We start from the raw sequence: 16,104 nt of genomic DNA, 5'->3' as shown, positions 1-16,104 counted from the left end.
GAACCTGGGAGGTGAAGGTTGCAGTGAGCCAAAATCACGCCACTGCACTCCAGCCTGAGAAACAAGAGTAAGACTCCATCTCAAAAAAAAAAAAAAGAAAAGAAATCCTACTTCCTTTTCCTCTGTCCCTTGTCCCGCAATGACCCCATAATTGCCAGCTGTTTTTTTTGTTTTTTTTTTTTTTTTTGAGACGGCGTTTCGCTCGTTACCCAGGCTGGAGTGCAATGGCGCGATCTCGGCTCACCGCAACCTCAGCCTCCTGGGTTCAGGCAATTCTCCTGCCTCAGCCTCCTGAGTAGCTGGGATTACAGGCACACGCCACCATGCCCAGCTGATTTTTTGTATTTTTAGTAGAGACGGGGTTTCACCATGTCGACCAGGATGGTCTCGAACTCTGGACCTCGTGATCCACCCGCCTCGGCCTCCCAAAGTGCTGGGATTACAGGCTTGAGCCACCGCGCCCGGCTGCCAGCTGTTTTTTAATCCACCAAAGGCTAGTGGTCCTGCTAAACTATCCCTTGTATCTCACGACTCCTCCAATGCAGCCAAGCTCATGCACGCCTCCAGAAACCTCCACGCTCATGGACGCCTCCAGAAACCTCCACGCTCATGGACGCCTCCATTCTTCCCCGAGGCTGGTTCACCCACTTAAATTTAACTTCCCTCTTCTCCTTCTCTCCAACCGTTCAGATACTAGCTGGTCAATTCCCACTTCACATTGCCTCCTGTTGACATGATCGCCACCATTTACTGACAGCACCAGACTCTGTGAAGGGTTTTCACATGTTATTTCATTGAATCTTCTTAATTAGCCTTTGATTTAGTTTGGCTGTGTCCTTACCCAAATCTCCTCTTGAATTGTGATCCAATTTGTGATCCTCACTTGTGGAGGGAGGGACCTGGTGGGAGGTAATTGGATCATGGGGGCGGTTTCCCCCTTGCTGTTCTCATGATACTGAGTGAGTTCTCACGAGATCTGGTTGTTTGATAAGTGTCTGATGTTTCCCTCTTCTCCCTCTTTCCTGCCACCTTGTGAAGAAGGTGCTGGCTTCTCCTTCGCCTTCCATCATGACTGTAAGTTGCCAGAGGCCTCCCCAGCCGGGTGGAAGTGTGAGTCAATTAAATCTCTTTTCTTTATAAATTGCCCAGTCTCAGATAGTATCTTTATAGCAGGGTGAAACGTAGTAATACAGCCTTTAAGGCAGATCCTATTATTATCCCCATTTTATGGATGAGAAAACTGAAATTCAGAGAGGTTAAATAACCAGCCCAAGGTCACACAACTATTATGAAATAGTAAAGCCGGGATTCAAATGCAGGCAGAGCTCTTGCTCTGAAACGTTACACTAACATGCCCCTATATTGACCAAGAAATCTTTCTTGATCATTTAAAGAAAGCCTTTGGCCAGGCGTGGTGGCTCACACCTGTAATCCAAGCACTTTGGAGGCCAAGGCAGGCAGATCACCAGAGTAGGGAGTTCAAGACCAGCAAGCCTTTATCTGTAAAGCTACAAGTCTTCAAAACAGAAAGGCTCTTCCTGCTGCATTTTTGTGCATGTCTTCAACTCCCACTCCAGTTTGAAATCAGGAAATCAGGAAGGCAGTAGAATTAAGTCAACCTGAAGCCACTCTGAAGTGGTGAGTTGTAGTCTTCAAGCTTACAAGGGGTGTGTTTGTAATGGAAAAGGAAATTGATGAGCCAGAAAACAGAGTCAGTTCTAAGAAATATGGAGACGTGTCTAGCTGAATTAAGCATCTCTATCAATGTCAGCCTCAACTAACCCCAGGAAATCAGGAAGGCAGTAGAATTAAGTCAACCTGTGCTGGTTTCAGATCTTAGCCCTACCACTTATCAATGGAGTGACATTGGGCTAATTGCTTCATCTCTCTAAGCCTCAGTTTTCTCATCTGTAAAGTAGAGCAGTAAGTGGCTCTATTGTGCCTCATCTTATAGGATGTTTTGTAAGGAGCAGAGGATGCATGTAAACCATGCACAGAGTAGGCATATAGGAAGTGCTCCATGTGTGTTATTTCTTACAATCATTTTCTTTCTTTTTATATTTTTTTAGAGACAGAGTCTCACTCTGTTGCCCAGGCTGGAGTGCAGTGGTAGAGTCGGAGCTCACTGCAGCCTCAAACTATGAGGTTCATACAATTCTCCCACCTCAGCCCTGCTGGGTAGCTAGGACTACAGGTGTACATCATCTCACCCAGCTAATTATTTTTTAATTTTTTGTAGAGACGGGGTCTTGCTATGTTGCCCAGGCTGGTCTTGAACTCCTGGGCTCAAGCCATTCTTCTGCCTCAGCCACCTGACTAGCTGGCATCATAGGCATGGGCCACTATGCCTAGCTAACTTTTTAATTTTTATTTTTTTAGAGTCAGGGTCTCATTTACTTTTTGTCTCTATACAGTAGTTTGCATTTTTAAAATAATTTCATGTCAGTGGCCTTATATAGTATGTACTCTGCTTCCTTTCTCACTTCTTTCACTCAGCATAATGATTTTGAGATCCATCTATGCAGTGTATCTTTAGTCCGTTCCTTTATACTGTTGAGAAACATTCTATTGTATGGTTATACCACATTTGGGTTGTTTTCATTTTGGGGCTATTCCTCAAAAAGCTGCTATGAACATTGTGTACAAATATTTGGAGAGACCCATGCCGTCATTTCTCCTGGGTAAATACCCAGCAGTTCAGCATCTGGGTCTTATGAATGGTGTATTTTTAAATTTTTAAGATATTGTCAAGCCATGTCCCCTCGGATGTGACATTCCCACCAGAAGGGCATGAGAGTGCCAGTCACTCTACATCCTCTCCAGTGCTTACTATGATTAGTGCTTTTAATTAATTAACTAGAAAGGCTATTTCTAGTGGCTGCATAGTGATATCTCAGTGAGGTTTCCATTTGTCTTTTCCTAATGATTAATGGTGATTCCATGTATATATTTCCTTCTCCCCTTTTTATGAAGGCTCAGCTCTTTGGGAAAGCTTTCAGGAGCCCCAGGGTTGGGCTAAGCCCCTCCTCTTTCCTCTGCTAGCTGCCCTACTACCAGCCCCCTACGTACACACCCTTATTAAATCGAGTTTACATTTTTATGTGTCTGTTGCCATAGTTGTAAAACCAATAATATAATAATTAACATTCACTAAACTTGTGTCACGTACTGGCCTCTGTACTGAATGATTTCCAATCTGTGTCTCCAGGAATTCTGAGCTATCCTAAGTAGACACTATTACTGTTGGTGTTGTACAGTTGCACAAGCCAAAGCTCAAGAGGTGAAATGGCCAGGCATCATGGCTTATGCCTGTATCTCAGCACTTTGGGAGCCAAGACAGAAGGATTACTTAAGGCCAGGAGTTCAAGACCAGCCTGGGCAACATACCAAGATCCCATCTCTACAAAAAATTTTTTAAAAATTAGCCAGGTGTGGTGATGTGCACCTGTAGTTCCAGTTACTTGGGAGGCTGAGGTGGGAGGCTTACTTGGTCCCAGAAGGTTGAGGCTGCCAGAGCTGTAGTTGTGCCACTGCATGCCAGCCTGGGCAATGGAGCAAGACCCCATCTCAGAAACTGACTTAGAAACTTCAGATTTATATAATTCCTCATGGTAACCATTAAGCGGCAAAAAAAAAAAAAAAAAAAAAAAAAAAAAGGTGAAATAATTCATTTGAAGTCCAGAGCCAGCAGATGGCACAGCCAGGCCTCAAAATAAAGGCTCTCTGACTCAAAAGCCCACACTTATAACCAATACCCTAGAAATCTTCTGCTTTTTCTAACCCAGGCTGGCAGGCATTTCTTAATAAATGTTGTCTGCTAAGCCGAGCTGAGCCTTCATACTGCTACCATCAATAACATTTAGTGACACATATTCATCACCATGCTTTTCTGGCTGATTCTATTTAATTCTCAGGGGATTAAAGGAATCATTATACCCATTTTACAGGTGAAGAAACTGAGGCTTGGGGCAGTTAGGCCAATTGTCCAAGATTACAGTGCCAGGAAGCAGCAGAGGGACCACAGTAGGACAGGGGATTTCTTAAGGGTGGAGTCAGGACCCCTCTAGCTCTGTTCCTGTAAGATGAGGAGTGCATAGGAGGCGCTCACAACAAAGGAATAGTGAAGAAATCAATGGACTGTATGGTAAGCATGTTTTGGGGAACTTGTGAGTGGAGTTATAAAAGGTGATGCTAAAAGAGAACCTTTAGCTGTGTTGGCTTCCAATCAGCCCCCAAGGCCATTCACATAAGTGAAACAACCAGTTCCAGGATCCATTAAGCCCAAGGGAAAGAAACAGCGGTAGAGACAGGGTTTCACCACATTGCCCAGGCTGGTCTCAAACTCCTGGACTCAAGCGATCCTCCCCGCTTCGGCCTCCCAAAGTGCTGGGATTACAGGTAGGAGCCACCATGCCAGGCCTGTGGTGTTTTTTTTTTTTTTTTTTTTGAAACAGGGTCTCAGGTCTTGCTGTGATGTCCAGGCGTCCAGTGGTGCAACCTCAGCTTACTGTCACCTCTGCCTCCTGGGTTCAAGTGATCCTCCTGCCTTAGCCTCCCGAGTAGCTGGGACTACAGATACACGTCACTATGCCTGGCTCATTTTTTAATTTTTGGTAGAGATCCATTAAGCCAGGGGAAAGAAAAACAAAGCTGTACGTCAACCCTGGCCTTTGGGAGCTCCAGCTCCGTGCCTAGGGCAGACATCTCACCTGAAATGGCCTCCTGCACTCTGTTCCCCTTTCGAAACCTTCTGTAGCTTTCAGGCTGAATGCAAACACCCATCTTTGCTGTGGGCCTGTGGTTTCCCCGGTTAGTTTCTTACCTCATTTCACAAGTTTTTGTTTGTTTTGGACAGATACTCAGTCATCCAGGCTGGAGTGCAGTGATACATGTAAGGTTTATTCTCTGTAAGGTCTATTGCCGAGTTTAAAATAAAGAAACTGAGGCCCACATGAGAACAATTAGAAGCCAACTTATTCGGCTCCTGGGCTAGGTTCTGTGGTCCAGGGAAAGGGGGCCAGAGAAGTCGCGCCTGAATCCTCTCAGGCCTGGGGTTATATAGGGAGGGAAGGCACTCTGATTGGCTGTGAAGAAACAGGACGTAGATGTGGCAAGCTGCTATAGGTGGGTAGGCAGGATTTCCCGTGAGCGGGCTGGACGGGGCAATAACTATTGGGCAGGTCTTGGTGGGGCTTCTTTTAAATTTTGGCCGGGTTTTCCAATGGCTGGCTAGGTGCCGAGTGCAGAGTTTAGTGTCGAGTGCAGATCCTGGTGCTGAGTGCGGAGGGGATTTCCAACAGCGGGCTAGGTGCTGAGTGCAGAGTTGAGTGTTGAGTACAGAGGTGGGCATGGCAAAGCTAGTCTGGTGACGTAATTTCAGGCATGGAGAGGGATGGGCGTGTCTGAGCTCCTGCCGAGGCAACCGGCCACATACAGTACGATCTCTGCAACCTCCACCTCCTGGATGCAAGTGATTCTTGTGCCTTAGTCTCCCGAGTAGCTGGAATCACGGGCATGCACCACCACATCTGGCTATCTATTTGTACTTTTAGTAAAGACTGGTTTTCACCATGTTGGCCAGGCTGGTCTCGAACTCCTGACCTCAGACAATCCGCCTGAATCGGCCTCCCATGGTGCTGGGCTTACAGGCATAACCCACCATGCCCAGCCCACACTTGTACTTTTCATTTAGCAGGATTTTTTTTTTTTAAATTCTGAGATGGGGCCTCACTGTCGCCCAGGCTGGAGTACAGTGGTGTCATCTTGGCTCATCACAGCTTCTGCCCTCCAGGCTCAAGTGATTCTCCCACCTCAGCCTCCCACGTAGCTAGAATCCCAGGCAGACCACCATATCCGGCTAATTTTTTGTATTTTTGGTAGAGACAGGGTTTACCCACATTGCCCAGGCTGGTCTCAAACTCCTGGGCTCAAGCAATCCTCCATGGCTTAGACTCCCAAAGTGCTGGGATTACAGGTGAGAGCCACTGCACCCAGCCTGTGGTGGTTGTTTTGAGACAGGGTCTCAGGTCTTGCTGTATCATCCAGGCTGGAGTCCAGTGGTACAATCTCACCTCACTGCAACCTCAGCCTCCTGGGTTCAAGTGATCCTCCTGCTTCAGCCTCCCGAGTAGCTGGGAGTACAGATGCACACCATTACACCTGGCTAATTTTTGTATTTTTAGTAGAGCTGAGGTTTCACCATGTTGCTCAAGCTGGTCTTGAACTCCTAACCTCAAGTGATCCACCCGCCTCGGCCTCCCAAAGTGCTGGGATTTCAGGTGTGAGCAACCACACCCGGCCCTGTGGTGTTCTTTATAGCTGTGTCTCCCACTCCCCAAATATGTAAACCTTTTCAGAGTGAAGCTGAGATACTGTTTTATTCCATCTCTATCTCTTCAGCATCCAGCACTGAACCAGGAATAACAGAGTGTAGGAACACCTAGAGGCAGTGCGGGCTTAGCATGGGGCTCCATCCCTACCAGCTCCTAGCTTTATGCCTTTCAGCAAGTCTCTTTACCTCCTGAAGCCTCGGCTTCCCCATGTTTAAAATGGGAATAATAATTCTCCCTATGTCACAGGCTGTTACGAGAATGTAATAAGCTGAAGTTCATATTCAAAACTCATTAAATGGATATTAAGATGTGTTTAATAACTAATCAGTCCAAGAATAGGCATGATTAAATTTTTCTCCTCAATTAACACATGAGAAGGAAACTCTAACAAAAATAAGACAGTTATGAACAAAGTTATGAGCAAACATTACCCAACTGTGCAAATAATTGGGCTTGTTCAAAGTACATTCTAGATAGTATCATATTCATAGTTTTTCAATAATTTACATAGTCAGTTGCCTATCCAGAGACAGTGCAGAATCTATCCCTTTCCTAATTTTTTTTTTTTTTTAACACAGAGTCTTTCCTGTAGCCACGCTGGAGTGCAATGGCATGATCTCGGCTCATTGCAATCTCTGCCTCCTGGGTTCAAGCGATTTCCCTGCCTCAGCCTCCTGAGTAGTTGGGACTACAGGTGTGCACCACCACATCCGGCTAATTTTTTGTATTTTAGTAGAGACAAGGTTGCACCAGATTGGCCAGGATGGTCTTGATCTCCTCACCTCGTGATCTGCCCATCTCGCCCCATCCTCCCAAAGTGCTGGGATTACAGGTGTGAGCCTCCGCGCCCAGCCCCCTCTCTTAATTCTTAACCCAGAGCTTAATCTCTTGGAGGTCAGCCCATGGGGCCCTTGTCACACCTTTCACACTCAAGGAAATTGCCACCACTTCTTCAAAATAAAACTGATGAGGAAGGAATGAGGGACTACATCAAATGCTGCTTGCATTGATCGTCATTTGTCCCACTATGGCCTTATTCCCCATCTAGTAGCAAACATGACCTTTTAAAAATGAAAACCAGGCTGGGCACAGTAGCTCTTGCCTATAGTCCCATAACTTTGGGAGGTGGAGGCAGGCAGATTGCTTTTGAGCCCAGGAGTTCAAGACCAGCCTGGGAAACATGGCAAAACCCAATCACTGTAAAAAATTCAAAAATTAACAGGGCTACCAGGTATGGTGGCTCATGCCTGTAATCCAAGCATTTTGGGAGGCTGAGGTGGGTGGATCATTGAAGGCCAGGAATTTGAGACCAGCCTGGCTAACATGGAAAAACCCCATCTCTACTAAAAATAGAAAAAAATAGCCAGGCGTGGTGGTGGGTGCCTGTAATCCCAGCTACTCAGGAGGCTAAGGCAGGAGAATTGCTTGCACCCAGGAGGCAGAGGTTGCAGCAAGCTGAGATTGCGCCACTGCACTCCAGATTGGGCAACAGAGTGAGATTCCATCTAAAAAAAAAAAAATTTTAATGGGGTATGGTGGCATGTATGCCTGTAATTCCAGCTACCCAGGAGACTGAGGCAGGAGAATCCCTTGAGCCCAGGAGGTGGAAGCTGCAGTGAGCCGTGATCTCACTACTGCACTCCAGCATAGGTGACAAGCAAGACCCTATCTCAAAAAGAAACAAAAAACATGAAAAACCTAACAGTTCATGTTATTCTCTTGCGTAAAATTTTTCAGCAGTTTCTCCTGAAATGAGAATAAAGTTCAGACTTTTTGTTTGCTTTGCCATGACCTAAAAGGCCCCACCTAGGCTGGCTCCCCTCTGATTCGCCCGCCCTTCACCCTGACTCTCTGGATTCCAGCCACCCTGGCCTTCTGTCTCTTCGTCTAGCACACCAAGGGTTTTATATTTACTGCCTGGATTCCTGCTATTTACACAGCCAAATGTCACCTCCTTAGAGAAGCAATTCCTGAACACCAGATGAAAAATGTCCTTCCCCTATTAATTCCCATGTAACACTTACTATAACCTAAACCATCTTACTTGTGAATTCTTATTGTTTGACACCTTCACTCTCACCCCAGGTCTTGATTCTTCTTCTTCTTTTTTTTTTTTTTTTGAGACGGAGTTTCGCTCTTGTTACCCAGGCTGCAGTGCAATGGCGCGATTTCGGCTCACCGCAACCTCCGCCTCCTGGGTTCAGGCAATTCTTCTGCCTCAGCCTCCCGAGCTGGGACTACAGGCACGCGCCACCATGCCCAGCTAATTTTTTTTGTATTTTTAGTAGAGATGGGGTTTCACCATGTTGACCAGGATGGTCTCGATCTCTTGACCTCGTGATCCGCCCGCCTCGGCCTCCCAAAGTGCTGGGATTACAGGCGTGAGCCACCGCGCCCGGACTTGATTCTTCTTAAACAGAAGCTTCACATGGGCAGGACTTGGTCTTTCTGAAGTCTGTACCTGCCGCCTCTAGAACACTGCCTGACACCTCTAAGGCACTCAGTACCTATTTATGGAATGAATGGGTGGGATCTGGGGAGCAGATGATGATCATTTTTCACGTTTTATTTTCATATTTCAGATGAATTCAAATTTTTTATAAAGTGTGTGTATTACTTCTAGAATCAGAACAAAAGAAATAATGCAAAACCAAAATAAAATAATAAAATGAGCAGATGTAATCAAATGGAAGAAAATCATTCAAAACCTTCCCCAAGAATCTGTTACATAGATTGCCGGCAATTCTCATGATTTGTCTCCACACTTTTTTTTTTTTTTGAGACGGAGTTTCGCTCTTGTTGCCCAGGCTGGAGTGCAATGGCGCGATCTCGGCTCACTGCGACCTCTGCCTCCTGGGTTCAGGCAATTCTCCTGCCTCAGCCTCCTGAGTAGCTGGGATTACAGGCACGTGCCACCATGCCCAGCTAATTTTTTGTATTTTTAGTAGAGACAGGGTTTTACCATGTTGACCAGGATGGTCTCGATCTCTTGACCTGGTGATCCACCCGCCTCGGCCTCCCAAAGTGCTGGGATTACAGGCTTGAGCCACCGCACCCAGCCTCCACACTTTTTATGAAACCTGAAATGCTGGCCAGTTTAACGATCTGATTGTTAGTCAGCACACAACCTTGAACTTTGAAATAATAGTCATCTCCCCTGGGCTTATAGAAAGATTACAGTTTGAGCTTTCCACTTTATTCCAGTCTCCTACTCAAAGAGCATTTATTTTCACCACTATGCCTTTGTTGATGCTATTTTTTTTTTTTTTTGAGATGAAGTCATGCTTTGTCACCCAGGCTGGAGTGCAGTGGCGTAATCTCGGCTCACTGCAACCTCTGCCTCCTGAGTTCAAACGATTCTCTCACCTCAGGCTACCACATAGCTGGGATTACAGGCGCACCCCACCACACCTGGCTAATTTTTGTATTTTTAGTACAGATGGGGTTTCACCATGTTGGCCAGGCTGGTTTCAAACTCCTAACCTAAAGTGATCTGCCCAGGCGTGAGCCACCGCACGCACCTGGCCAGTTGATGCTATTGCCTCTCGTGGCATTCCCCTCCCCCATTCCCATCTCCTCTACTTCCCCTGTCCAAAATCTTGATCATCCTTTAAGACACATTCAAATCTATCAAGAAACGGCCACAACAGCAGATAAGTATGTTTCTGAATATCTCTGCGCTTTTTCAAAAGGCATCTTGTCTGCATGTCTCCCTCAATTAATTACACTTGGTTGAAAGCAGTATTTTTATATATTTAACCACGCCGAAATGTCACTATACATTTTCCAACTGAGCAGGGAAAAAAAACCTCCTTGCTAGTGAAAAAATGCTGTCGAAAGTGGCTGGGAGCAATTACTTTGAATCTTTCTCAAAGGAGAAAATACTGGATGGTTTGTAAGGGTGCAGAAGACTTTGTTTCCCCAGGCATTCACATGAGGAAAGCCATATTGTACACATTCATTATCCAGAATTTACTAAGAAATGGAAGCAATGAAAAGCTGTAACTGGAGAGCTTGAAATTACCTCTGCAAATATTGCTGGGGTCCACCCTCTTCTGTCCTCCTACGACAACCATTCAGCCTTGATTGAGCACTTCCACCACATGAGGCCCTATGCTAAATGCATTATATACATATCTCATCTAATCTTCCAAGAGTCCCAAGTGCATATTACGACAATTATCCCCATTTCACAGACGAGGAAACTCCCAGATGTTGAGCAGTTTTCCCAGGGTCACAAATCTACCAAGTGACAGCTGAATGGGACTGGTTTGAACTCACTCAGCCTAACTTGAAAACACTCCTTTCCTTCTCCACTATAGTACATTATATATCTTTTATCTAAAAACTATAGCTGAAATTAAAAATAGCAGTCAACACAACCTTACCTAAAAAAGACCAGTTCCACAATCTCCCTCCCCTCCTCAATGCTGTTTAATTTACACCTACTCAGTGTTTAACATAAAATATTTTAAAATGTGTGGAAGTTAAACAGAGCATGCCTTCTTTTTAAGGGACCTCTTCCTTTCGCCAGCATTTCACGCATTACATTGGCTTGGCAATTGTCATGCCATAGAAACAAAAATACTAATTTTCACACTTCATTAATAAATAAATGGAGGGCCCAGGCTTTATGGAATGGATCCATAGATACCCTTGGAGTTGAAAGAGTGTTCCAAAATGCTTTAATCAAACACCACTTGGTTGCAAATAAGAGTCTAGAAAACAGGCTAGGGTGATAGCTCACGCCTGTAATCTCAGCCTTTGGTGTCACTTGAGGCCAGGAGTTCAAGACTAGCCTGGCCAACATGGTGAAACTCCATCTCTACTAAAAATACAAAAATTAGCCGGGCATGGTGGTTGGCGCCTGTAATCCCAGGTACTTGGGAGGCCGAGGAGGGAGAATTGTTGCATATGGGAGGCGGGGGTTGGCAGTGAACTGAGATTGTGCCACTGCACTCCAGCCTTGGGTACAGAGCAAAAACCTGTCCCCTCCTCTACAAAAAGAGTCTAGAAAACAAAACTTGCCAGATTCAAGTTTCAAAACTGAGACTCTGAATCTGTGTTTTAAGAATTTCAAGTTTTGCCAGACACAGTGGCTCACACCTGTAATCCCAGCACTTTGGGAGGCCGAGGTAGACAGATCACCTGAGGTCCGGAGTTCAAGACCAGCCTGGCCAACATGGTGAAGAACCTCTCTCTACTAAAACTACAAAAATTGGCTGGCTGTGGTGGCAGGTGCCTGTATTCCCAGCTATTTGGGAGGCTGAGGTTGGAAAAATTGCTTGAATCCAGGAGATGGAGGTTGCAGTGAGCAGAGATCAAAAAGAAAATAAAAACCTAATTTGAAGATCCATGCAACCACAGATCAGGAGCTATTTCTCTTACCTTTGACTAGGAAGCATGACTCAGTCTTTGATGGTTTGAAACAGAGGGTGAGAAGGCTTTCTACCATACTTTTAACAGTGTGCAGCCCAAACAACTTAGAAGTACAAAAATTTCAGGAATGAAACTTCTATAAATTGGGTGCTTGCTGCAAATTTCCTGCATGTTTCAATTTTTTTCTTATAAAATGATAAGACTATAAAAAGCTATGGCCAGGCGAGGTGGCTCATCCCTGTAATCCCAGCACTTTGGGAGACTGAGGCAGGCAGATCGCGTGAGTTCAGGAGTTCAAGACCAGCCTGGCTAACATGGTGAAATCCCGTCTCTACCAAAAATGCAAAAATTAGCTGGGTGTGGTGGCACCTGTAATCCCAGCTACTTGTGAGGCTAAGGTAGGAAAATTGCTTGAATCCAGGAGACAAAGGTTGCAGTGAGCAGAGATCATGCCACTGCGCTCCAGCCTGGGCAACAGAGCGAGACTCCATCTCAAAACAAAACAGGAAAACTATAAGAGCATTATTAGGGAACAGACCAATATTGCAGGTTTAGTCCACAGTGTTGCTTTACATAATTCCTTGCAAAGAATAAAAGCGGGTTCTTTCTATAATGCGGTGCACTAACAGAATGCAAGTAAACAATATATATTGAGCACTTGAGTTCCACATGCATCATCTTATTTAGTATTCACAAAAAATATCATCTCTATTTTCAGAAAATGAAGGCAGCTTGAGGCTTAGCAATACTCCTAAAGTCACATAGCCAGCAAGGCACAGAGTGAACATTCAAAGCACCACTCGTGTGAACATTTTCTATTCTGCATGGACCCAGCATTTTTTCAAGGCTTCTGTGAGCTTCGGAGACCAACAGGGCTGCCACATATTTATAAAATCACTGAGTATGGTCTACAGCTATCTCAATAGACTTAGGAAGTTTTCTGAAACCGCGAAAGCAATAAACCTTCATGTTAAAAGCAGGCTCTGGGATCCAACAGACCCGGGATTGATCCTGGTTCTGCCACTTAACTGTCAGATCACCTAACACGTCCCATTTTTTTTTTTTTTTAATCTATGCAAGGGGAGTCTTAGTACTGCAGGAGGAGGTCTTTTGTTTGTTTCTTTCTTTCTTTTTGAGATGGAGTTTTGCTCTTGTTGTTCAGGCTGGAGTGCAATGGTGAGATCTTGGCTCACCACATCCTCCGCCTCATAGGTTCAAGGGATTCTGCAGGAGGTCATTTCTAAATGAAATGATGCATTTAAAGTTCTCAGTACAGGCCAAGCATAGTGGCTCATGCCTGTAATCCCAGTACTTTGGGAGGCCAAGGCAGGCAGATCACCTGAGGTCAGGAGTTCGAGACCAGCCTGGCCAACATAGAGAAACCCCATCTCTACTAAAAATATAAAAATTAGCTGGGTGTGGTGGCATATGCCTGTAATTCCAGCTACTTGGGAGGTTGAGGCAGGAGAATAGCTTGAACCTGGGAGGCGAAGGTTGCAGTGAGCCAAGATCACACCATTGCACTCCAGCCTGGGCAACAAGAGTGAAACTCCATCTCAAAAATAAATAAATAAATAAAGTTCTCAGTATATGGTAATCTAGCAAAAAAAAGGCAGCCACTATTGAAATTATTTTGAGCTTATAAGAAACAGAGACCCTCATGGAGGTACAGAGTAGAATGATGATTACCAGAGTCTGGGAGAGTATTGGGAGGTGGGGGCATAGAGGTAGTTAATGGGTGCAAAAATACAGGTAGATAGAATGAATAAGATCTAGTATCTGATGGTACAACAGGGTGACTACAGTCAACAATTTATTGTCATTAAAAAGTAACTACAAAAGGCTGGGTGCAGTGGCTCACACCTGTAATCCCAGCACTTTGGGAGGCCAAGGCAGGCAGATCACCTGAGGTCAATGTGGTGAAACCCCGTCTCTACTGAAAATACAAAAGTTAGCGGAGCGGGGGTGGGGCACATGTAATCCCAGCTGCTCTGGAGGATGGGAAGGAGAATTGTTTGAACCTGGGAGGCGGAGGTTGCGGTCAGCTGAGATTGTGCCATTGCACTCCAGCCTGGGCAACAAGAGTAAAACTCTGTCTCAAAAAACAAACAAACAAAAAACTAAGAGTATAAGTAGTGACACAGCTGGCCTTAAAAAAAAAAAAAGTATAACTGGATTGTTCGTAACACAAAGAAAGGGTAAATGCTTGGAGTGATACCTCATTTACCCTGATATGATTATTACACATTGTATGCCTGCATCAAAATGTCTCAGGTACCCCATAAATACAGACGCCTACTATGTGCACTTAAAAACTAAATAAAGAAATGGAGACCCTCAGCCCTGACGCCCTAACATTATCCCAACGCACCAAGTTAATGGGTCTTGAAAGGATGAAGCAGAAAGAAGGAACAAGGTTTAAAAAAAGGAGGAAAAAAAAAAAGGGAAGCGGTTGGCAGCGCCATGGCATCCTCCTAGCTGATGAACCACTAAGACATTCAATTATGATCTCAACTTCAACCCGTCAGAAGCAAAACACAGCTGAGCCCTTCTAGGAAGATTTTCTGAATTGATAATTACAGGTATAGACAAAGAGAGCCCGCACACACAATTTCTACGAGGTGAGGACAGGAGAAGATCACATTCACAATACTTTAGCCCTTCATCGCTCAGGAACCCGTGCCGGAGTGGAGCGCACAGCAGTGACCCAGAGCTGAGGCAGGAAGCTGCAGGGTCCCTGAGAAGGAGGAGAGGGCCTTCCTTCCCAGCCTGGTGGGCTAGCCAAGTGAGAGCAGAGGCTCTGGGGAGCCCCCGGGTTTGCAGGGATCTCCGGTAACCCTGGAGCCCCTGACGCTGCCTCTACTCTTTGAGGGAAGGAGTTTGAACTATTGCATCCTATTAATGAAAAACAAAAATCCCTCGTTTATTTAGAAATGTTGGCATCCAAACACCACAGAGAGAACCAGTAAATAAATACGGCCGGTTTATTTTGCAACTGCCTTCCAGGGTTGTACCCAAGCAGACTTCAGTCGAGAGAGAAAGGAGAACGGTGCGCGCATGGTTAATCTTCTGACCCTCTCACCGCCCCAAGCCTTCCACCCCGACCCAGGGAAGGTCAGGGAGGAAAGGATGAGAATCTTAGGTGCACCCCGAAACCTCGCGCAGTGGGGGGGAGAAAGCAAGCGGAAACCCAGCGGACACTCCCCCCTTCCAGGGCCGTGGGCGCTTTCCAGGACCGTCCTGCGTCTCCAGCGCCCTGGTGCAGCCCAGGCGGAGACAGCATCCTCCTGCCTGGGCTGTGGGAGAGACCCGACTTCCCAGGACCAGCTGCGAGCTGACGGATCCGGGACTCCCAAGTCCAGCTCCTGCCTTAGCTGCCTGGCCATCTCCCCACCCTCCCGGTGAGGCTCAGCCCGGAGGGTTTCCCCTTTTGTTCACAGGGAGAGCGCGTCGCTGCGCAGAGCTGCGCATCCCCCCCTGCGCTGCCGGTCCCGCTGCGGGGGCGCTTCCCTGGGTCTGCTGCTGGCTGGCGTTCCTCGCGTTCCGTGACCACCCGCTTGGGCGCAGATGCCCCACTGCCCCCCGCCCCCCGCCCCAGTACTCACTTCTCCCCAGTCCCTCCGCTTTCCATGCCGTCTCCTCCACCGCCCCATAGCGCCTCAGAGGCTTCTCGGCTTCCAGATGCGTGGACAAAGATTGCTTTAACTCCATCGCGGATCCCCGCGGCCAGGTCGACGGGTCTCCCTTTACTCCATCCCCGCCGCGGGCTGCAGGGAGGGAGGCGGCTCCAGCCGGCAGCATTTTAAGGGGCCGGGTGCCCGTGACGCGGCTCCATCTCTTCCGTAGCCAGCGCCCGGGAGCGCCTACTGGTACCCAGGAGGAGGAGGGATGTAGGGCACATGCGCAGTGGAGGCTTGGGAGGGGAGGTTTGGGGGCTGGGCAGGGAGACAGAGGGGTAGGTGATAACTCTAAGGAGAGCAACAAACAGAACAACTAAAAACCAACCCAAAGGAAGTGAGAACAAGGCCCCTACCCATTCCAGAGCCCCTGGTGATGCTTGGCATGGGGCTGGCGCTGTGGGCGGCTTACGAGCTGTCAGCGGGCTGTGGATTTTGAGTGCGATTGGTGAGCCCGTCTTTATCTGTGGGCGACGGATCCATCTTTCTGGGGAGTATGCAGGGGCGTGAGCGTGGACCTAGATCGCTGGGTTCTGGGATTGGCTGATAGCGTTTCTATGAGAATCTCTGTCGTTTACATCTGTGTGTATAATTTGAAATGGGACAGTGGATGTCTGTGTCAGTTCCATATGTGTTTGCATGCCATTGGGAGAGAGGGAGGGAGAAACATGAAAATATTTTGGATGCAGGTATAGCAGAGCTGTTTGGAGCATTGG

The 16,104-nt window shown here is 46.6% G+C and overlaps 1 protein-coding gene across 1 annotated transcript in view; it reads right to left on the bottom strand.

Moving 5' to 3' along the window:
- BMERB1 (bMERB domain containing 1) overlaps positions 1 to 15,869 on the bottom strand; it is a 145,885-nt gene extending 130,016 nt beyond the window's left edge. Inside the window, exon 1 of the mRNA XM_010332597.3 lies at positions 15,317 to 15,869. Coding sequence (XP_010330899.1) covers positions 15,317 to 15,512 — 196 coding nt within the window. The 5' untranslated portion in view covers positions 15,513 to 15,869. The remainder of the gene's footprint in view (positions 1 to 15,316) is intronic.
- Between the last annotated feature and the right edge of the window lie 235 nt (positions 15,870 to 16,104).

Source organism: Saimiri boliviensis, chromosome 12 (assembly GCF_048565385.1).
Source record: "Saimiri boliviensis isolate mSaiBol1 chromosome 12, mSaiBol1.pri, whole genome shotgun sequence".
NCBI classification, from domain to species: Eukaryota; Metazoa; Chordata; class Mammalia; order Primates; family Cebidae; genus Saimiri; species Saimiri boliviensis.
This window is presented reverse-complemented; position numbering and strand designations above follow the sequence as displayed.